The sequence below is a fragment of the Strongylocentrotus purpuratus genome, unplaced genomic scaffold (assembly GCF_000002235.5).
Source record: "Strongylocentrotus purpuratus isolate Spur 01 unplaced genomic scaffold, Spur_5.0 spur5_scaffold_7, whole genome shotgun sequence".
NCBI lineage: Eukaryota > Metazoa > Echinodermata > Echinoidea > Camarodonta > Strongylocentrotidae > Strongylocentrotus > Strongylocentrotus purpuratus.
In genome coordinates this window covers 7,308,797-7,332,923 of record NW_022145613.1, presented here as the reverse complement: position 1 = coordinate 7,332,923, position 24,127 = coordinate 7,308,797, and the positions used below count along the sequence as shown (strand labels likewise).

Genomic DNA, 24,127 nt, shown 5'->3' with positions numbered 1-24,127 from the left:
AAATTCTTGGTAGGGAAATTTGAATGAAAGTTTTAAAACAAATAGTGGATCCAGATTTGTAGCATATCAATTTATTGAAAGCTAATATCAAGATGTTTATTGCTCATAAATAAACATTTCAAGGACAGCTGCTAGTGTGAAAGCTTTTTGCATGGTAATATGTATATTTTTTCTGGCCAGAATAGATGAATATTACTATTCTAGTCTTCATAACACATTGATGTCCCCCTTTCGAATTTCTATCACTTTGTTCAAATAATAATCATGGAAACCTTTACTATTACAAATAGGTTACATGATCATATCCTCAAACCTTCAATGTTTAAACTTTTTTTCTGGCCAGAATAAATGAATACTATAATTAATATGGACCAAGCAATACTAGTGCTTCTTATTGAAAATGTTAACATTTAAAAGTTAGATATTATCGTTTCTATCAACTTCAAGATAACAAGTGCAAATGGCACAATGAAAGCAGAAAGATGTCACAAGAATTGTGATTTTGTTTTGACTGGATGGCAATATATGGGACCATGTGTCAACATTATCTTTCAATAAAATTAAAAATAATTTAAAACATTTGGTTTTCTTTTCATATTTCTTTCAGGAGCAGGAGTTGTTACTCCTCCACCTAAGACTGCCCCCAAGCCTCGTGCCAAGCCAACCCTGCCAAGACGAGCCACAAGTGATGCTCTCCCTGTCCCAGCAGCTAAACCAACCAAAAGTTCCAAACCACCGCCAGTGGTTGCTCAAAAGCCAAAGCCTGGCCAAGCCCCGGTCGTTTCCCCTAAGCCACCACCTCTGGAATCATCAAGACCTCGATCAGTGAGTGCTGGTGCAACGCCCTCTTCGGGGACAGCCCCTGCGGTGACCAATGGTGGTACTCCACCTCCTGTAGCCTTTAAGCCCAAGCCCAAGCCTCCACTCAAGAGGAAATCTTGGATTGCTTCTCCACAGCAATGCCTGGACCTCAAGGAAAATACAGGAACAACTGAAGCGATATCAGAGGAAAAGAGTACACCTGCTTCTGAGGAGTCTGTCTGTGACCAAACAGAGATTTCCCCACAAGATAAGACTGAGAAAGAGGAACCAAAGTGTGTAATAAGTGAAAGTATAGACCATAATTCATCATCACCTGAAGAAAGCAGAGAAAGCTCGGGTGATGCTGACAGTAATCAAATTAGCCAATCCACTGATGATGTATTAAGAAACTCAGATCCTGCGAATTTAGAAAGTCATGCACCGAATGATGAACTAGGACATCGTGAAACTTTGAAGAGTAACTCTATAGACAATACTGCTGCAACCCCTTCTGATTTGCCCGTTGATACTTCTGTGAGGGGTGAAGACTCTTCAGAAGTTCCATCGCCACAAGACAATGAAAGTATAAATAATGACAGTTCTCCTAAAGAAGATGCTTTAGAGACTTCAATCACCCAAACCTGTGGAACATCAGCAAGTGGAAGTGCTGATGATTCACCTGTTCCTGACACAGATATTGTTCCTGATAGTGATTCACCCGCAGCTGTACAGGACAGTCTTAATAATTTGAGTGCTTCTTCAGACGTCACTGCCAACTCCATACCTACATACCAGCCAGAAAACCAAAGTGTCGCAACAGATCCTACATCATGTGATGATGATGATGATGCCTTTGAGGAAACTGAAGATTCAACAAAGGAGGAATCTGTAGAATTTACAAAGCCTCCCGTTCCTGCCCCGCGTCGATCTCTGTCAAGCGTTACTTCAGATGTTACTTCAGAGGTGTCTTCTTTAGACTCTTATGACTTTCTAAGTAAGTATAATCAGGGGATTCTATTATTATGCAAGATTGTTTATTCCATATCCTGATCTAACGATTGAGGGTTTAATTAGTCAAAGATAAAGGTTCAAGTACATTGCAATAACAAAAATCAATTGTTGGTTTGACAACCAAGAATGGATCTGTTTATAATTGTGACAACAAGAGAATGAATTTTTTATTTCCTTTATCTGAGCAGCAAGAGAGGAAGTATTTCCCAGGAAATACATGTAGGCTCTTGAGGTTCTAGAACGTATAGCTTTAAAGGGGCTAGGTGATAGAGAATTAATGCATTATCCATTGGCACCAATGCTAGTAATTTGTTTTTAGACATTTCTTAGATCATTACTCTTTCTATTGAACCGTAATGTCTGCATGATATCATGTTTATGAAGGATCAACTCTTTCCAGTGCCATTGTAACTCTCCCTGTACAAACAAGAACTATTTATTTTTTTATAATGTTGGTACTTATTGGTTTGATGTTCTCGTCTTTCACAGATAGAAGCAGAGGTGGCAGTTCTTTCAAAAGTCAAAAGTCCCAATCTGTCCGCAGCCAGGGAAGCAGCCGCCTTGGTTCAGACAGTGAGGACGAATGTGGAGTCTTTGAGGTCCAGCCGGAGATTGCAGAAGAAGACGAAGAAGAAGCGGAGGAAACAAGGGTTCATGCAGAGACCTCTGATCCTGATGAAAAGGACAATTTGAAAGGACAGAACTCCAGCATCAGTGATTTTGGAGATCTTCAAGAAAAGGAAGGACACATTGCGGAAAATGATGAAGACATTGTCCTTGTTTCACTGACAGCAGCGGCTCAAGGCAACACTGAGGTTGAGGAAGATACCAAAGCAAAAGAGAATGACCAGGTTGTTCCTCTACAAGAGCATAGCAGTATTCAAGAACCCACTGTTGAACAGTCTAAATCAAGCTCTGCTGTCGTAGAAGGTCAGGGTGATAACCATATAGCCCTTCAAAAAGACACTAGAACTCCAGAAAATACTGATGATCCATCGAACGCTGAGATTGAAGTTGGTGAAACTACTATAGGTGAATATGTTGACTTAGCTGCTGAGGATATACATGTACCTGTATCCAGTTCAGAAGAATTAGAAATTAACCAATCGGGAGTCAGTCAGGAAATTGAGAAAAGCAAAGAAACAAAAGGGCAAGAACAACAAGAACTTCAAGAAAGAGAGGATGCCAAAGAAGAACTTGCGCAGGAATTAACTGAGGAGGGCAGAGGAGCAAGTGAGGAAGAAGAAGAGAGTGAGGAAGAATTTGATGAGATGGGGAAGCGGGTATTTTCGTTATCAAGGAAGAAGAAGCCTGGAGTGCTGAAGTATTCCTCAGGAGAGTTCCATGAGCAGTATGAAGCTTCTGGAAAGGAAAAAGCAGTTTCTGAAAACTCTAAAAGCAAGGACTCTAAGAAGAAACCTAAAAAAGATCCAAAGAAAGGGAAAAAAGAGGTGGCAGAAGAGAATTCTTCTGTAATTGAAAATGTCCATAGTAAATCAGCGGCTGTTCAAGAGGATCAAGGCGCCACTTCAGAGGAGGACAGACCGTCAAAACCTCCAAGAATGCGTCCTGGGGCAACACCAGAAGAACTAGAAGTTGGGAGAGCATCCACCACTTCAGATGTCTCTACCACCCCCTTGGAAGGGGAGGTTGCTGTACGACCTCTCCCAGCTCCAAGAAGCTCTGTTTCCAGGTCTTTTTCTCGACCAAAGATCAGTCTTAGCCATCGGGTGAGGAGTGTCAACGTAGAGAGTGATGAAGATGATGAAAGCTCCCTCACTGGCGACATGGAAGTTGCTAGTGGTGCAGAGGATGATGCATCCAGAGAGGAGCACATCGTCAATGGAGGAGGAGCAGGAGCTGTTGTGACTCGTGTGGATTCAGATGGAGAGGAGGAAGTGTTCATAGGCGGTATGCCATCCAGCTCCATGTGTACACAAACAGCTTTTGTAGATCAGACCTCTATCGCTTTATCAGCAGATGAACCAACAGAAATGAGTGCTTTACAGCAAGGGAACAATCCCCAACAGTTCCGCCACTTTGCTACTATCGAGCCAGTAGGGAATGCTGCACTAAGAAGTCCCTCTGTGGAGGTCCCTGCTGGCAATCCAACCCTTATATCAGGACCAGCAGACACCCTCTCTAATCTCAGTGAGAATCAGTCTGTCGCTATTAGTATCACTGAATCAGAACCATTAAGCGACAGTGCAGAGTGCCTTTCGCAACGGTCAGAGCATGCCATCAATAAGCCCTGGTCTGAAGTGGCTGCAGTGACTGTCTCTGTGACAACCATGCCAGAGCCCCTCGTTCCGCAATTCACCCGTGTGGAGGGTGATTCCTCAACGTCGAGCAGTTCTTCATCGCTGGTCCCCTGTCAACCCATCGTCAAAGAGCCCAGAAGTCTTGATTCCAGTCAGGACGATGATGAAGATAATGATGATGATGACGACAATAGGAATATGTATGATAAGATTGACATCTATGATGCGGGCTACAAAAAGAAAGACTGGAAATATCGCGAGACTGATGAGGAGCTTAGGATGAGCGCACAACCTGATCCTGAAAATGGTATGTCACCTTGGTGTGCGTATGTCTTGCATAACTCATCATTGTTAGTCCTACCTTGTAGTTGCATGTTCTAACATCAATATTCCATCCAAATTTTAGCTTCATTAAAATGTGTTAACCATTTGTAGTTAAAGTTTCATATTTCAATGTAACAAAGAATTATTACATAATTAGTGAAAGATATCACTCATTGGAAAATTGTGAAAGCCAATGATCCCTGTGAAGCTGGACCAGGCTAAGGACAAACTCTTGTATACAAAGGGATGTGGGAGAAACTTTTATGTTTTTTAATTGGAAATATTTCCCTCCTGGAAAACTAATAAAGTGTATATTTTTGCAACAATTTCAAACACTTAGATGCTGAAGCAGATGAGGCCAAAGACACGATCAGCCACCTCTCGGAGTCATCATCGCTCGCTACCACAGCCTCCGAGCAGGAGTTCAAATCCAGCTTCGGAGAGCGTCCTCATCGCATCCAGAGAAGGAGGGGCTCTGAGGACTTTGTGCGATTGTCCAGAATAAGTAAGTTCTTGGCTTCTAGTTAGTCCTAGTCAGGCAGTCACACTCACTGCAGTGATTTTCGTGAACCCCTTGACTCCTGAAATCCTCATATTCCCATGTACTAAATAACAGCTAGAACCAACCATCCGAATCCACTTTGCTGCAGTTATTGCCATTATCCAATGAGAATTACAACATTCTGCCGTTCTTCAGACAAGGACATTTTGTTATTACATTGCCAGAACGAAAACGGCAATGGATATCCGTTAAAATTTAATATACTCACAGTTTCCTTGTAGGATGTAACAATAGAGAGCACTGTACCAACAAAAAATTTGCTTTGTAGACCGTGCTTGAAGGAGCAAGAGTTCTCTAAATAAATTGAGATATCCCACTTCCAAATAGATTATATGCTTAAAATACCAGTACTTATTCACTGAGTGTATTTATATATGGAACTCTCTCAGACAACATGGATATATACAGAAGAGTTTTTATTTTTCTAACACATTTAATGATAACATGTTTGCCTCACACCTTCCTAGAACTGTTGCAAAGTATTTTTAGATGCCCACTTGAACCACAATGATTTTTTTCTTTCTCTCTTTTTTCAAATTTTTCCTGTCACCCTGTATTGTTATGTCCCCTTAGGTCGAGAGCGGACGATCACTCTTCGCAGACAAGATGGCACCTATGGCTTGAGGATACAGAAGAGCAAACCAGTGGTTATTACGACCTTAGACCCAGGTTAGATACTTCTTACTGTTCTAGGACACCTACTCCCTGGACATACACCCCCCGGATAACCACTAGTTAACTACCCCCTGGACAACTATCCTAGGGGCTACTTGGCCTAGGATAGTTTTCTGGGGAGTAGTTGTCCCGGAGGGGAGGGGGGGGGGGGGAGGGGGGGGGGGGTAGTCGTCCTAGAGGATGGTTGTCCAAGGGGGTAGTTGTCCTAGGGAGTAGTTGACTGGGGATGGTTATCCGGGGGGTGGATGTCCAGGGGGTAGGTGTCAGGTTACGACTTCTTACAATTAAAAGAGACAGTCCACCCTTAGAACTAGGTTGTTTCAGGACAAGTCCAAGCTATTTTGCTATTTAGTTGGACAATGCTGACAGACTTTATTTTGTCAAAGGTGTAGGGTTAGGGTTAGAGTTTCAATTGTCAACCCTATGATTACCCTTGTGAGTATAGTTCTCCATTTTGTCAAAATATCCATCCTGGTTTTTGATGGGTTCTTTTAAAACATGTACCAAACAACATACCGTATCTAGAATTTCATAATTTCCCAGCTGTAGATACTTATTGGTTCATCCTAAAGCCACCTTGGTGCATAAGATTGGTTTTGAATTGCAGAATTCTTGTTCCTAGACTGCTGGCACTTATAGGTTACATAAATTATAAGATGAAATTTATCTTTCCATGTTTGTTCATCGCTCACAACCAATTTTCTATGCCATTCAGGAGGTGCTGCAGAGAATGCAGGGTTAAAGGTCGGTGATATGGTCATTAAAGTCAACGGTCAAGACGTGAGACAAGTACGCCATTCAGAAGTGGTCAAGATAGCCACAGAAGGTATGTAATGGTCATCTTTATCGCCATCATGTTCTTTGTAAGAAGTGTTATCATGATGCTGATTATAGGACATCCATAGTAACATTCACTGAATTATCCGCCAATAAGATTATGTTACCAAATGATGTCAATGATATCTTGATGTTGTTGTTGTTGCTGTTGCAGCTCCGGAGCCATTGGTGATTGTTGTAGGGACTGTGGTATGCAACAGTCTCAATATCCAAGGTGATCATACCATCATGAGTGGCTTCATGCACAAGATGGCGAACGCTGGTCCGATCAAACAGTGGAGGAAAAGATGGTTTGTTCTAAAACATGACAACTGCCTGTACTTCTACAAGACTGAAAACGTGAGTCTATTTTCAGATTAATTCACCTTTGCTCTCTTTCTAGGATTTATTGACATCAAATATGTGTTTCTTTGACATACTTTACATGCCTGCTTCGAGCCAGAAGAGCCTGGATTAATTCTTTCAGCAGATAGTATAAATACTGTGAAAACTTTGTAATAATGCAGACAATACATATTATGCTTGGATAGAATTTTAATTCAGATTTCAAATCACAGAATGGCTCACTTATGTTCTAATGTTTGAACAGAAGCACGAGGTTAGACTATCATCTACTGAGAGCCAGAAAGATGTTAATTGTAAGTCAAAGCTAAGATTTTCTGCCCTCATCTGACAATAATTATAGCTCTTACCAGTGGTTTCAAAATGAATATACAGTCAGACCTGTCTTTAGTGACCTCCTAAGGGAAACACAAAAAGTGGCCGTCTTTGTAGCCAGGTTCCTTTAGTACATGTTTCAATGAAAAACCATTTTCAAGGGAAACAAAAATGTGGTCTTTGTAGACAGGTGGTCACTAAAGCAGGTTTGACTGTTATTCTTCATCCCTAATCTATATTATTAATAAGTACATTATCTCTCCTTCAATATATTTTCCATGCAGGATAAACTTCCTCAGGGAGCAATAGTCCTGCAGAACTACACAGTAACCAAGGCTAGGGATGCCGGCAAACAATTCTCATTTAAACTCACCAAAGAGGGCGCCAGAACATATGTCTTCTACACGGCCAATGAGGAGGAGATGAGCAGGTAAGAAATCGTTTTCTTCTTTCCTTTGATTTTTGTCAAATGTGTCAGAAAATCAGCTCGATGAAGGGACTATATACCTCAGTGATATGAGCAATGGGCTTTGAACTTGCAGGTCCCTGGTTTATAGCCCAGTTATCCCCACTTTTTTTCTTCATTCTTTATCTTAATCCAGTGACTACTGTATCCTCTAATCCACATACGGGTAGGCTTAATACAGGGATCACCCAGTTCCCATAGGCAGAGGGCCAACTGTGTTGATAAGTTTGTGTTTTGATAAGCTAATATTTGATCCTCTCAGTACCATCTCATTGTTTTATGTGAGCAGTCCTGTTGAGCGTACCTGTTTATATCAAGTTATCATGTTACGTTTACCCAAAGTAAACATTCATAATGGTAGACCTGCTATACCTCTACATATTTTGTCATCTGGCTGGCCAGGCGAGGGAAAACCCCTGAAGCACTTATATATGTATTAGGAATGTCCTATGATGTCGTTGCTGGAGTGGATTAATGGTTAAAAATAATAAGACAATGTAGTTGATTTCAAAGCAAAAAGTTCAATTTATTTTCTGTGGCTCGACAAATTATGTTAATCGTCAGCTGTCAGCTAGTGGGGAATTTACTGAAATACTCTTTTATGTATATTCTGAATGACCTTCTAGCTCTCCAGCAGACAAAATGCTTTAAAATAATCACACCAATTGTTACTTGACTAGAATTGATGGTCCACCTCTGTTTTTAAACTAAATTTATGTCCGTCCATCAGTTGGGTAATGCCATCAACATAGTTTGTAAATGGTATGAAAGAAGCACACTAAGGATTACTTGATTAGATTGAATAGCTCACCTTTTATATGGGACACCACTGACATAATGTATGTCTAAGATATATATGTTTAAAATTTATATAGAAATCAATAAATCAAATCAAATCAAAAGATTATTCTTCAAACCTATATCTCTTTGTCCAGTTGGGGTAAGGCCATCAACGACGCGGCCAACCCGAGCCACAAGACAGACGTCTGGCTGGACATAAGCACCCATAACGTGAGCTTGCCGGCCCTGTCAATCAAAGACCCAGAATGCAATGGGTTCCTCACCAAATGGAACGGCAAGATGAAGAACGCTCGGAGACGGTTCTGTGTTCTCAAGGATGCCTGTCTCTATTATTACAAGGAGATGGATGCCCTGGATGCACAAGGTTTGTTGTTTGTCTCAAAGTAGAAATTATTTAACTGATTTGAGTTAAAACCCCACTGTACTACTTGTAGCTACTTGCTCCATCTATGTAGAAAACAATGCCTAAGCGGTGCCCGTTGGTCCCCCCATGATCCTCTTTTTCTATAATTATGTTAATTGAGAGCTGAGTTGATGAGATAGCCACCTGTCAGTGACCATGCTGGGTGGTCTAATCCCTCCTGGCCAAAATAGTGCAGATGGGCTTTAAGGATATGTTTGTTGTCTGTTTTAGTATGTTGAGTATTTATTAAATGCGCTGATCATGCATGAGATTGCTTTTTATCCAATGAAGAGTAGATTTTAGTGAGGAAGTGAATATTAGTTCAAAAATAAGTATGCTTACCAAATGAAATGGGATGTTAAAGACATCTACTGAAAGGGACACCCAAAATATGTATACAAAAAGTTCCAGTGGTCATCTATATTATTAATACGCAAAATCGCCGCGGGGGTCCAAAACGGGGCAAAACGGTTCCTCAAAAACGCCTTTCCCCGACCCCGCTCGCCTCCGCCGTGGCGCGGGAACGGTGGCACAATTCCATGAGGCCTGTCTCCCGTAACCCGCGTGCCACCTCGACCCCGCGATCGACGTCCATGCCGTTAAACGCGGTTTCGGGGTGCCGGGGAGGACGGGCGGACGAAAGCACGGCGGGCGTCGTGGATTGCGAGGAGGCGACGAACCCGCGAGAGCGAGTTGACAAGGCGTGCACCCGCCCTCTGTCTAATTATCAAAGAGAGACGAAGAGACACACGATAGACGAGAATCCACTCGCGTCAACGTGTGTAGCAAGTCTCATTGTAAAGGCTGCGGCGTATCTTGAGTAAGGCCTCTTGCTATAGGATTCGCTTTGTAGCGTGTAAGAGAAATACACATCAACAGATGACTCACGCGGATGAGGGGGTGTAAGAAATGCACGCTCTCACGGGTTGGGCTTACCCGTGTTATGCGTCTTTCTATAGGATATGCTTTGTAGGCCAGGCGCCCATAGTATACGTGTATTTCACGCTCACCGTCACACATGTACACACACTCGATTCGACCTATTTTCGCGTAAAATCTTTACTCTGAAAATAATTATAAAAATTCTGTGATCTATGCCAACATATTCATAGTCCAAGCTTCTGTTTTATTGGTCTTTTCATGAAAACTACCTCGAAATAACAACAATAATAACGCAAATATATCTGTGATAGTACGCCTAACCAATCTGCGATTTATGCACACACACAGAGCAAACAGGATTTCAAATGCCTTCCAGCCCCCAACTCAGGCGGGTCATCACGGCGCTCAAGCATTACGTCTATGGTTTTACGCTGCGCCGCAGTTACTGCACTACACTGTATAGATTTGATTTCCGTATGTTTGATTTCGTTTAGCGTTGGTTATTTGAAACTTTTGAACTCCGAAAGACTGTAAATATGTTAAATAGACTCTTGATGTTGGATTTCTTTTCTACTGACCTGTTAATGAAAGCATGAGGGATAAACAAAAAAAATAAGGACTGCTCTGTAATTGGATGGTGGTGGAAATTATCACTCCCTCGATTTCGTTCAAATACTGGCCCTTCGGGTGATAGAAGGACCGGTATGAACCCCACCTTGGAAATGATAATTTCATCCTCATGAGCAGTCAATATTTGTATATTTTCACTGAGACCTCTGGGACCTCTCTGAAGTTTTTTGTATCATCCATGCAAAATATCATTTTGTTAATTTAGTTTTAATAATGTATGTTAAGCCAAGTTAAACAATTATTGTTACTCATGTTTTGATTTGGGACAAGTTCTAATTAGAGATGAGTGAAAATATGAAAAATGAGAATGGGAGGATTGAGAACAGTATTCGTAAGAAACTGGACGGGAAATGGATAATGAGAATAAGGATATATATGGGAATGAATGAAAAACAATAATCATAAATAATGAAAGTGAAAACGAAAGTTAAAGCGTAAAATAGTTTGCATCAGTTTGTTTACAAATTACTTATTTAATTTTTTCTTTCAATCTTCAAGTTTTATTATATGTTGCAAATAAAAAAAAACATTTCAAAATGATATATGAAACAGCCAACAAAAGGTTAATATTCTATCGAATTAAATATTAATAACAAGAGTAGAAAAAGAATAAAATGATAAAAAGTAGGCCTATACCAAGAGGGAAAATGAAATTGAAAATAAAAGGGGGAACAAAAACAGAAAAACAAACATGAAAATTTAAAAAATCGATAGCACATCATTAACAACCACCCACCCCCTAGAATCCCGTGGATTTTCCACGGGTCCTCCTAGTAGAATTGAAAGTTGAATTACCCTTGTTAAAATCAAAGTCTGCATTGCCAAGAGAACAGATGGAAAGAATTTGTTTAGCCTGTATTGCAAAAAAGAAATGATGGCAATGAGAGTTACATTGGATAATAACTTTATCCTACAATTATGAAATTCATTTGAACAACTTGCATAGAGAAAATGTAAATGAATGTAAATCATTTTGATCTCTAGGTGTGGTCCATCTCCATGGTTACAGCATCCAGGAGTCGGAGCTGAAGGGTAAGAAGTTTGCCTTCATCCTCAAGCCACCGGATGAGGAGCTGAGAGAGTTCTACTTCTTTGCAGATCACGACACAGATCGTAAAAGGTATTTTGAAGTCACCAAGTTAGTTTAGTTGAATTGGGAGATACTTAAAGATGTGTCTGGCGATCAGTGTATTTCACCTGGATGTCTTGATCTTAGTTATTTACCCTCTTCATCATCGTCATCATCACCCTCATCATCATCATCATCATCATCATCAGCAGCAGCAGCATCATCATCATCATCATCATCATCATCAGCAGCAGCAGCAGCAGCAGCAGCATCATCATCATCATCAGCATCATCATCATCAGCATCATCGTCATCATCACCATCACCATCATCATCATCATCATCATCATCAGCATCATCATCATCATCATCATCATCATAATCATCAGCATCATCATCATCATCATCATAATCATCAGCATTATCATCATCAGCAGCAGCAGCATCATCATCATCATCATCATCATAAACATCATCATCATCATCATCATCATCATCATCATCATCACCATCATCATCATCATCATCATCAGCATCATCATCATCATCATCATCGTCATTACCACCACCATCATCATCATCATCACCATCACCTTCAACATCACCAATTTCATCATATTCATTATCTGTTATCATCATTCCTAAATCCTACATTGTCATTAACATGATGATCATCAACATTTTCATCATCATTAATCCTCCTCCTCATCATCTTCATGTATCGTCATCATAATCATCATCATTTTCACCACAGTCGTGGTAATCAGGTTGTAATCATCACCACTTAATCTTACATTGTCATTAACATGATTATTATCAACATTTTCGACATCATTAATCCTCCTCCTCCTCCTCATCATCATGTATTATAATCATAATTTTCAACATTTTCACCACAGTCATGGTTATCTAGTTGTCATCATCACCACTTAATCTTACATTGTCAACATTATCATCATCAACAACTTCATCATCATCAATCCTCATGATCATGTGAATCAGTAACCAGTTTAGTTTCTAAATACAGATTCCATGAAAAATAAAGAAGGGTAGAAAGGTAGCACTCCCAACAATAATCATTTTGTAGACTCTCCAGCGTTTCATCAATTTATTTGCAACTCAAGACAAAATTATATGTCAAAGAATGCTATGATCGTCCTTATTGTAATTCTTTTTTTCCTTCTCAATTTTCCATGATAGATGGGTAGCTGCCCTTGCATCCTCCATAGGGCGGTGGATCTCTACCAATAACCCTGATGATGGAGAAGATGAAGGAACAGAGATGTATATATGAGACCAGATGCACCAAAGATCCAGCGTCATTGCTATACTCCCAGCTCATTCTGTGAAACCAGAAACTTTCACAAATTTTGTGGGTGGTTGAGATTTTCTAAAGTTTCATTCCACAAAATTATTAGATCACAACACAGAATATTTGCAGTTTGCTAAAGGTTCTTGCCATGAAAATGACCATCATGACAAACAGTTCCTGACAGTTTCATGTTGTGAAGTTTCTGGTTTTTGCAGCACCTTGGAGTTAATATTGACCAACAAGTTTGTAGCAAATGGAATCAATCCATATTTGTGCAGTTTTACACCTAGTTGTAAAGTTTACAATTTTCAGTAATCTTCCAGATGCTACCTTTGTTTCCATGGTGATTAGTTGTGTAAATGATGAAGCCTCTCCAAATATCAAAGTGCAGTAAGATGATGATATGGAGTTGTAATCATTTGGTAACCCTGCAGTTGCTATATAGCTAAATCTCTTTGGTGATTAAGAAAGTACCTTAGAATGATATGAGCAAGGTTAGGTCAAAGTTGATTGGGTTTTCCATAACTGGTAGCCAACTAACTCCTACTATTGTTTCAACAAAAGTCCAAGTCCACTCAACTGTCTGTGGTGAAAAGGTTAAATGTTGATGTGCTACAATGCTCTGGTAAGATTTTGGTACCATTTGAATCCCTCCACCATTTTCTTCCATCCTCTTTATTTGAACTTAAAATCATGTAACATAACGCTTAATCTGGAGCAAAGTCTATTTTCTAAATTGCTGTGTTGATTTTAGGCAGGGCTAGCATTGTATTCAAAAAATGTATTGCAATTCTGTGAAGTTTTTCTCTCGTTTATGTATATACATGTATCTTTAGCAGTGGCCTAGCTACCATGGGGGTATTATAAAGGGTCACTTGCCCACCCTGCAATTGAAAGACAAAAAGAAAGGGGGAACGGGGGAGACCTAAAGAGAAAAATGAAGGAGGAAAGGGGGGCAACAACAGAGGAAAAGAAAGGAGAAAGGGGAGAGAAAAGTGAAGAGGAAAAGAAAAGGAAAGGGGAGAGAAAACCAAAGAAGAAAAGAAAGGAGGGAGTGGGAGAGAACTAGAAAAAGAAGGGGGAAGGGGAACTAAAGAGGAAAAGAAAGGGAGAAGGGAATTTAAAGAGCAGATTATATGAAGCCGTCCACCCCTCCCTTCACTCATTGACTTTTGTGTTCCGTTCACCATTTTCAATTCATTATATCTCTTGTCTTGAAGTTTCCTTTCGTTACCAAATCGTAATTATTGGAATATATGCTGAGTGTAGCTGGTGGCCTCAGCGTATATTCTAACGAGCATGTTGCTGTGAGACAGGCATTTTGTGTACAACTAATCCATTTCAGTACATTTATATCTCTAGTGTATGTCATTATACTCAGTACTTTCACTGGCTAAAAAAACAGTATTGTAGTAGTAAAATAGTAGATGTGAAATGAATATACATACTTGTTTTTATATTTCAAATTTGTATGATTATGTTCAAATGCTGTTGGTTAACCTATGGTGTGGGAAGTGCCTTTAACTTGAAAGGCTTTGAATTTGAGAACATACACAGAATAGCAGAGTGCGTCTTCTTGTTGAGACCAAATCAAGTTATACTCTGATGTAAAGAACTCCACATTCTTGGTGATAACTTGTACTTTTGTGATTATGAGCATTGTAGAAAATGTAAAAGAGGTTTCTGAATGGCTGATTATTATGTTCCAGAATATACCATTTAAATGTATATATGTGACATTGACAGAGGGTGTTTCTTATTTTTCCGCTATTAAAAGTGATTCATAAGGTATTATCTTCTTGGGCTATTTTTCTATCCTGTACTTCCCCGGTGAGATGGTCTATTAAGATTTAGATTTGAACAAAACCCCAAAGTTATTGCCAATTTACTGAAAGGAAAAATTATATGATTCATGTACTGGCGATGGTGATATCTTAAAAACTGTGTCTTAGAACATACTATTCAATATTATATGTGGTACCACTGAACATCAAATTTTAAGCAATCTATTCAATAATGTTGAGCTAGGGTCAATGGTTATCCAGACATAATATAGATGTATATCACAACAATTTTTTTGTTTTGTTGTATATTTTAAGTTTTGGGCTATGTTCGACCATTATAAGAAGGAATGGCCATTAGAAGAAGGTATATTATTGGTATTCTTCAGTTGTTTTGCAGTATTCTTCCAATTTTAAGCAGAAGTACTAATCATTACATGTAAAAAAATTGTGTTTAATTCTAAAGGTTGTTGTACTTGTTGTATTATTACCACTAAACTTCCCCTTCAAATATATTTGTATATTTCTTGTTTGGACAACTCTGCTGTACTGTGATGGGGGAACAACATTTTTGTGACCATTTTTTGTATTCATTCGCAATCAGTACTTCAATTTAGCTTGATTGTATTTCTGCAATTTGAATAATATATTATGTTTTTACGCATATTGTCCTTCATAAAACAGTATCTAACGTTCTACCTAACTTGTTGTACTGTAATATATGTACCTTGTACTTTGCCTTTTAAACATGTAAATTATTGAGCATAATAATGAAAGCTTAATATTCACTTACTAAAATGTGAGCTAATATAATATAATCACTTTTCAGATAATCAATTTTGTATAGAAGTCGCCATTTGTATTAATTCTGTATGTGCCTTACTTAATCATGCGATATATTTACTTGCAGTGTATTTATATGATAACAGTTGGAAATTAGTTATTCTATACACTTGTATTGTAGGAATATATTTTTATATACTTTTCAAAGCATTTTTGTATATTCATAGTGTTAATGATAGATTTTTTTTCCAGTCTATTTCTGCACACTTCTTATTGAGGTATATGGAATTTAGTCTTTCTTTCTAGAATTTATAGATTATTTTGTACTTTATCTGAGCTTATTTGAGCTCAATTTTGCTTTTAATATCAGTTTTATATTGCTTATGATGTGATTTCATAGTTCCATGTGTCATAGTGGATTTTCATATTGGTATTTCTTTTGCATCTTGGCTTCTTCCTGTTTTCATTTTTCATCGACTTCTTTCCATATTTTTCTTCTTCTTCTTATTTTTCTATCCACCGCTATGTATTAATATCTGTTAACTGTTCTCCATTTTCCACCTCCTTTTTTTCTCTTCAGTGATCCTAAATTGGTGCATATATGCTTAAGTTAGTAATCATTAGTATAGCATGTTATGACACAAAAACATTCAAATGCAAAAGAATAAGTACAGATATCCTGCCTGTAAGTTTAGCTAATTTTGAGGTGAAATTCCTCATTCAGTGTTACTGTTTGCCTTTTTTGTTGTTTTTGCTTTATATGCAATGAAAAACAGAAAAACAATTTAATTTCGCTTGCCATGATATTATTATTGACTTGCTCACTCATTCTTAACGTATCTGCAATATCTTTGTAGTAGAGTATACATTTTCATGTACTTTCGACAATTCTGTGTTTAGTCGTATGTAGTAAAAAAAAATAACCTATATAATGGCTTTATATAAAAAGAGAAAGGTGAAAAATAAAGTGAATAATAAATGATTTACTACTACTTTCAGTGCTTTTGTTTCCATTGTTCAGTAGTTTCAAGTTAACGTTTCACTTTTATAACCTTTGACAATTGAATTATTTTTGTTGAAGGACACTAAGTATAATTACAATTAGGCTATAATTACAATTAGACGATAATTGATTAATCTGCTTAAAATTAACAGTTTGCCATACATCAATCATCAGAATACACCAAAATTTTAGTCAGTATCAAAATATTTGAAACAATAATTGGGATTGAGTTGGGATCTCTGAAAAAAAAGAAAAATAGCAATGCATATAAATCAAAGTTATATTCTATCTTATACAGTAGGCTTACTTTTGTACCATGTGAGAGGGGAGAGTTGGGAAGTCTTGAAAAGGACCGTCACTGTTAAGCTTTCTTGTGTAGTCCTAAAAAGGACTGTGGTAGTTCTTTTTAGAACTACAAGCTCAGAAAGATTACACCAGATCTTTTAGGACTACCACAGTCTTTTTTTAGAAGAAAGTTTTTTCTTTGAGTTTTTAAGTGATTTTTTTAAAAGATAAATGTCTGTGCACTGCCATGAAATTATTAGATATGTGCACTGAGATAAAGAACTAGTTCTTGTACCATCCCTTCCTCTTTCTCTCTCTCTCTCTCTACAGAAGAAAGATTACCACACAGCGACGGTCCTTTTCAGGACTTCCCAACTCTCCCCTCTCACATGGTGCAACCACAAGCCTACTGTATATCTACTTCACCATACTTATGCAGCATATTCTATCTTGTTTTAATCTTTTTTTTTGACAGGGTAATATTTTTAAATGCGACCTTGATGCTAGAAATAAATATAAGGGACATCTATGTAACTGTTATTTCTATTTTTAAAGCTTAATGTAAAGTGCGTGGTTAAGCTCCACAAGATCGAAAGGTGAATTGCTGTTTGGTCTAAACCAGTTTGTCTACTACCCATTTAGTCTAATATGGTCCACACCCAGCCCGTCTACTATCCACATGGTCTCTTAATCATTTAATCATTATTGTAATAATAATCATCGAATGATTATAAGACCTTATTATATAGATGGTAGACGTAATGAGCATTGGACAAACTGGGAATTAGACCGACTGACATTTAAACCAAATGCCAAATGAGTGATAGACCAAATAGGTAGTAGACTGGAGATTAGACAAACTGGGAATTAGACCAAATGACTATTAGCCTAAAAGGTCTTTAGACCAAATGATAAGAAGACAAAATAATTATTGGACCATGTGGATAGTAGACTTACTATGTGTAGACCATATGGGAATAGACCAATAGGGTAGTAGACGACAGGCGCGGATCCAGGATTTCTTAGGGGAGGGGGCCCAACTTTTTTTTTTTTTGCTCCCGAAAATTTGAAAATCGCGCCGGCCGAAAAGTCGCTCAGTTGGGGGGGGGGGGGGGGGGGGGGGGGGGTAGTGAGCACATTTTTTTTTTTTTTGCTCCCGAAAATTTGAAAAACGCGCCGGCCAAAAATTCGCTCAGTGGGGGGGGGGGGGGGGGGGGGGGTAGTGAGCACATTTTTTTTTTTTTGATCCTCAAAAAAATTTCAATTTGCACCCCCCCCCCTTGAGCGCCAGGGGGGGGGGGGGCCCAACCTCCAAAAAAGGTAAAAATCACGTGATTTTACATGATTTTTTTCTCAAGGGGGGGGGGGGGCCCGGGCCCCCCCCCCCCCCCCCCCCCCCCCCCCCCCCCCCCCCCCCCCCCCCCCCCCCCCCCCCCCCCTGGATCCGCCACTGGTAGACGAACTACATTGTAGTGGTAGACCATACGGCTATGAACCGATCGGAACATGTTGATGCAGTCGTGCAGGAATTATTGCATCTAAAAGGGTATAATGATTTAACCGACAGAGGGCGTAAATCGCGAATGGTTGTGTGAGATAAGACAGCTCGTGCCGGGCATTTTGAAATCGGAAAATATCGAGCTCCATTTTACTTTCTTTCAAACGAGTTGGATCACTAGAAACGACGCACCAATGTTATTCATTAATCTTTTTGGTGAAGTAGCCCAAACATCTACAAAAACAAATTCACTCCACTAGGAGGAGAGGAGGAGTAGTAGTAGTAGTAGTAGTAGTAGTAGTAGTAGTAGTAGTAGTAGTTAGTAGGCCCTATGAGAAGTTTAGGAGTAGTTGTAGGAGTAGGGGAGGAGGAGAAGGAGGAGGAGGAGGAGGAGAGAGAGAGAGAGAGAGAGAGAGAGAGAGAGAGAGAGATGTAGTAGGAATAGTAGTAGTAGTAGTAGTAGAAGTAGTCGATGTTATTAAGAGAAATTCAACAAATTCACTGCACTAGGAGTAGTAGTAGTAGTAGTAGTGGTAGTGGTAGTGGAAGAGGATGGCTGAGGAATGAGAAGGAGAGAAAACACAAGTGGCGGAAGTTGGATTCAGTTAATATTTAGAATTTAGATAATATAATGAGCAACGCTCATGAGATCGGAATTTATTTCGGAAAAATCAAGATCAGTTCAATCCAGCGATGTCAATAATGTTTTATTCATCCTTTAAGTGGTTTCACTCTGTGACCTTTTGGTCACCCGTCACACAAAAAGCTTGAACCACTTGTCTAACGTGACGTAAATCTACTTCAAAATATTTGTATTGAGTGTTTATTTTTGCTATTAGTAACATCAATCATCCTCTTTTCTTTCAATATTGTGATATAGCAACCAGAATAACAAAGTCTCAGGTGAACTATAAAAACATTAAAATAATGATCATGTCTTCCAACGATATGTGTATGAAATACATTACACGTTTAAGTCATTTGTAATCCACCCAAACAGGCACTAACAAAATCCTTACAAATGTCCTTACAAAACAAAATTTAAATTGCGTGATATTGTTCTATAATTTATTCTAAATGAAATGTGTTTTTTCTGAAACTTTTGCACTTTATGTGTTTGACAAGATGATCAGTAGGAAAGATCGAAGTTTTACATGGTCAGAATCAGTGGCGTACGCAGGATTTTTTCAAGGGGGGGGGGGGGGAGGGGGGGAGGGGTAAGAGAACATATTGTTTTTTTTTGTTTTTTTGTCCCGATATTTAAAAAATTGACCGATTTACATTTTGTTCCATTGAGGGGGGGGGGGGGGGGTAAGGTCACCTTTTTTTGGTCATCTATTAGCATTTTTTTTAAAAAATTATTTTTTTAATTCAAAAACCAAACCACACACATAAAAAAGTGAAGGGGGGGGGGTTTAACCCCAAAACCCTCCCCCCCCCCCCCCCCGCTGCGTACGCGCCTGGCCAGAATGCTGGAAACTACCAGAGGACACTGCGCATGGTTGTGAAGGGGCGCTGACAACAGCGATTCATTTCGTACAGCTTTAATCAAAAACTAATTCGCGTATTTTTGAAGTACCCCTTTCAAGTAAAACCTTCCCCCGCCCGCTATATGATAGAGCCCCTAGGAGACGACGCTCGCGGGGGGCAGGGGGAGTGCCCGCCCCCCCCCCACTGTTTCAAGTACCACAAACGTGCCCCTTTTTTACATAGGAAAAGTGCCCCTTTTACTTTGTAAGAAGTGCCCCTTTTTACAAAGAAAAAGTGCCTCTATTACTTTGACAAGTGCCCCTATTATTTTTTTAATTGCCCCTTCCTCCTTTCCACCTCTGAAAATTGCCCCCTTTTTTGTTTTTACATGTACCCCTTTTCCTTTGACAAGTTCCCATTTTCCTTTGCGATAAGTGTCCATTTTTCATTCTCATAAGTGCCTTTTTAATCTCTAGTAAGTTCCCCTTTTCAGGTACGAGAAGCGCCCCCTTTTACTTTTGATAAGCGCTCCTTCACCTCTGATAATTGCCCTATTCGAATCCGAGAGGTTCCCCTTTTGCTTTGTAAAAAGTGCCCCTTCCCCTTTTAATAACTACCCCTTTTAAACTCGGATAAGCGCACCTTATATTTTTACATGTGCCCCCTTTCCTTTTTGATAAGTGCCCCTTTTCCTTATGATAAGTGCCCCCATTAAAAAAGAACCCCTTTCCCTTCTCATAAATGCTCCTTTTCATCTATGAAAATAGTTCTATTTGAATTTGTTATGCATCTGTATGCCATATAAAAAAAAATCATTTACATATTAATTGTTTAACAATCCCTACAGAGATTTGTTTTAACAGAGATCAGAAGGGAATGTTTCAGTTGCCACAACACAAAATGTCCCTTTGCCCACCAAGGTTCATGAGGATACACAGGGCAGCAGGGGCGCCCCAATCAAATAAGTGGGTTGCATCTCATTCGCGTCAGCATTAGTGCTTACAAGCGGGCCAAATGTCTGATTTCTTGGACAATTTACCGCTCGGTCGCAAAATATATTTGGGTACACTTAGGCATAAAAATGTATTCATTTTTGAATCAAATGAATAGAAATTGCTTGATGAACATGTAATATGTATCTTGTCTTTTATTTAATGAAGCCTAATACTCGTAAAATAGATACTCGTAAAATATAGATATATCAAAACAAATTTCTTTCTAAGTGTAACAACACTAATCAACCCATAAGAGATAAAAATACTATAATTTATTATACAAGACAACAGTTGACATCTGCCAGTCTTTTCTTGTTTGCTCGCTGGCAAATATTATAGTTTATGATCTGCCACTCGTGTCCAAGTAAAACGATCATTTTCAATGGCTTAAAGGTACTTTGTCCCTTTTGCAGCCAACCTCAAATGCTGTAGAAATTGCAGGAATTATGAAGTTGAATTATGTTATGTTATTTTACCGTTACTTCTTAAATCTATTTATATGTAACACCAGTGGATGTGGAGAACCTCATGACAGAATGGAAATTCTTTTAGGTAATCCTCCTCAGGCGTCCGCTGGTGGCTTTTTCACTGTCTTGTAACTCTTAATGTTATATGCTCTGTGTTGTCATTTCTATTTTGTTTATACATGTACCTGGAAATCAAATCAAATCAAATCAAATAAAAAAAAAATCAAAATATGTCACGTATGTCCTATCTGCGAAATTTAAACGTTAGCAGTGTCCTCATATTCAAATTATGCAAGAAAACCCGTTTACTTGCTAGACTTCACTGTCAGACACTATTGAGTGACTGACTGGCTTTTTTCTTCTTTGGTAATAACATACATGAAAAGAGTTGTAAAGGGTACATGAGCATTTGTCTACATCAATAACCCACTTCTTGTGATGGCCAAGATTAAACTGATTGAATCTTTGCGCAGCATAAAACGTATGACCATTCGGTACAATTGTCTGAAAATCAAGACTATTAATTTTAGGCTCTATAGCCCTAAAGTCGATTTGACAACTAATAGTCGTTATTTTCCCACTTGAAGACATTTTCAAGCCCCACCTTCTTTAGGGAGTACCTAGTACCTTTAAAGAAATCAGTTAAAAGAATATTAGGTTTTAAAACCTCTTCCACTGTCTCTTACACTTGTGTTAGTTGTTGCCTCTTATTATGGCAATGCCTTCCTTTTGAAAAAATGACTTTTGTGGTCCCTGGACGATATAATAAGTATACAAAGAAATTGACGATTTGTTTGTATAAGACAGATAAAAGATGGAAGAACAAAATATTGCTCGTCTCGCGTGCATCTTGCCCTTATTGAAAATAACATGATTACAGAAGAAATAGACGAAGAGACACAGAGGTAGATAAAGTGTAAAGAAATTGGAGAGAATTTCTTCATAGGAATAGGGAGTGGGATCGAGAGAAATAGAGGGGAATAAGAAGAGAGAGAGGGATGGAAAGTGCACGAAAGAAGAAAGAAAGGAAAAGTGATTCAATATTATGATCAATATGTTGACCATTTAATAATCGGATCAAAGTAAACGTTAGTTTAATGTTGGATATATTACCTACACTGTGCAAACGATCATGTATACATTATATAGAAACAAGCATTGAAATATGTAGTATACGTATATATCGTAAGTATGAGTATATCTTGGCTTTCCGTCTCTCTCTCTCTCTCTCTCTCTCTCTCTCCCAGTCTTATATGTTTTCTTCTATTTACGGATGTGTTTATTCACGTCCTCTCTCCTGTACTGTTCTTCTCCGTCTTCCTTTGGTTTCTTGATGCACAACAATAACATTTTCAAAGGTAAATAACATCATTACTTGACAGAGCCTAAGGGCCAGAAATCGAAAACAATTTGGTCGTGTACGGATCATCAGTATTTTTTGTATTTTTGTTTATTTTCTCGACCTCCGAGGAAAATCTATAATTTCCTCGTATAAGACGAACAAAATTCGACTGAATACGCTAGGTATGAGACAATTTCTATCTTTGTTACAAGTATGTAGTTTCATATGCTCTTTAGGCAAACGTTTATACAATTTCGTTTACTCTTTAAATGCTGACATTTTAAACGAGCAGAACTAATTACAATTGAAAACATTGATAGGTTAACTGCTTATAGATATCGTTATTCCATTATAGTTTTAAAATAATTCGGCACTTGATTAAAAGAAAGAATTGTTGCGGATATTTCGCTCCTACAAAACAAACTTAGCAGGATCTGCTTACAGTAATATTTACATTGCCGATAAGATATGAAAGGAGATACGAAAATTAGGGTAGGCCTTATACAGCTTTTCCCTGTATTATCATTGATAAGCAATGCAAATAAACAAACACATTTCATTCTGTCAAGATTACATCCCCTCATTATCTAGGAAGCTATTACCCCTGCTAGTAGAATGTACGCGTCCAAACTTAATTGGCAACACGCGAACACGTGATGAATTATTGATGAACATGAACACCGAATTTATGAATATTTCAGTGAGAAGTGGAATCTAAATGCGAGCTCGCTCTCTGTGTGCGTCGGCGTACAAAATGCGTGGGACGTATACTACTACACTGCACGCTGTGTGCGTAACTATATAGTATACGTCTGCCGAATGTCTTTTTTTCGTCTACTGAAGATGAGTAGTGAAGGGCGAGAGGGCCCTGTTACGTTGTGCCAGATGTATCGGCTGAAAATGGCAATAAATCAAGTATGGAACGGATAAAGCACTGACGAGGATTCAAGTGATAATAGGGGAGACTTACATAGCCATTTTGGCTGACAGGGACAGCGAATTTTGCGGCAAAAATGGCTTCTCCGCAATCGATGAGCAAGCCCGCTGCCGCCCTTACACCGGGACCTTCCCCGCCCGGCCCATCATTGCCTGCCGCTAAACCAACTCCGGAGTTACCCGATCTGGATTTAAGTCATCTAACAGAGGAGGAACGGCAACAAATATTGGCTGTTTTGGACAGACAGAAGAACGAGGAAGAGAAAGAAGCCAAACTGATTCGGTAAGTCGTGACATAGATATAATGTGCCGTCCATCTCTAATTTATTACGACCACTTGTTCAAGTTGAATCCGCATCATATTGTGAAGGAGCCTGCATCCTTCTCCGCGCGCGTTCGAAATGGTGGCGAAATATTTTCGGGAGAATATCGTATCAAACATCGGAGCGCATGTTATGAAGCTCATTTATATATTAGATTGATCATTTGTCAGTTTAAGAATGTTATTTATGGGCAGAAAGGAGAATTAATTGAGACATTTTACATCCTTGTTTCTCCGGTTGTTAACGGGCGCGCCGTCGATAGCTGGTTGGTGTCTATAATCCACCACTTGCTGTGCGGCGATCGCGTGCATACAATGTATAACACATTGCACACGAATAATGCATGGGAGGCAAATATGACTGCAATGCGTTTTGCGTGTATAGCGGGGGTAATGCTAATATAGATCATCGTATCTTTCCCCGATCAATATCTAGTTATTGTACAACCGCTAAGCTGGCAATGTGTACAATAACAATTTTATGTCAGCAGGACTAAGATTCAGCAATGCATTGTAAACTGCTTGCTTTCTGGTCCCCCTATAATGTAGGCCCA

At 38.9% G+C, this 24,127-nt stretch overlaps 1 protein-coding gene across 1 annotated transcript in view; it reads left to right on the top strand.

Annotated features, from left to right (window-relative positions):
• Positions 1 to 12,727, top strand: part of LOC100889787 (titin homolog) — a 30,306-nt gene extending 17,579 nt beyond the window's left edge. The window contains exons 3-12 of the mRNA XM_030974320.1: positions 608 to 1,795; positions 2,302 to 4,380; positions 4,738 to 4,902; positions 5,533 to 5,628; positions 6,350 to 6,460; positions 6,626 to 6,810; positions 7,413 to 7,558; positions 8,530 to 8,759; positions 11,295 to 11,430; positions 12,580 to 12,727. Of these exons, the coding sequence (XP_030830180.1) occupies positions 608 to 1,795; positions 2,302 to 4,380; positions 4,738 to 4,902; positions 5,533 to 5,628; positions 6,350 to 6,460; positions 6,626 to 6,810; positions 7,413 to 7,558; positions 8,530 to 8,759; positions 11,295 to 11,430; positions 12,580 to 12,673 (4,430 nt within the window). The 3' untranslated portion in view covers positions 12,674 to 12,727. The remainder of the gene's footprint in view (positions 1 to 607; positions 1,796 to 2,301; positions 4,381 to 4,737; positions 4,903 to 5,532; positions 5,629 to 6,349; positions 6,461 to 6,625; positions 6,811 to 7,412; positions 7,559 to 8,529; positions 8,760 to 11,294; positions 11,431 to 12,579) is intronic.
• The last annotated feature ends 11,400 nt before the right edge of the window (positions 12,728 to 24,127 follow it).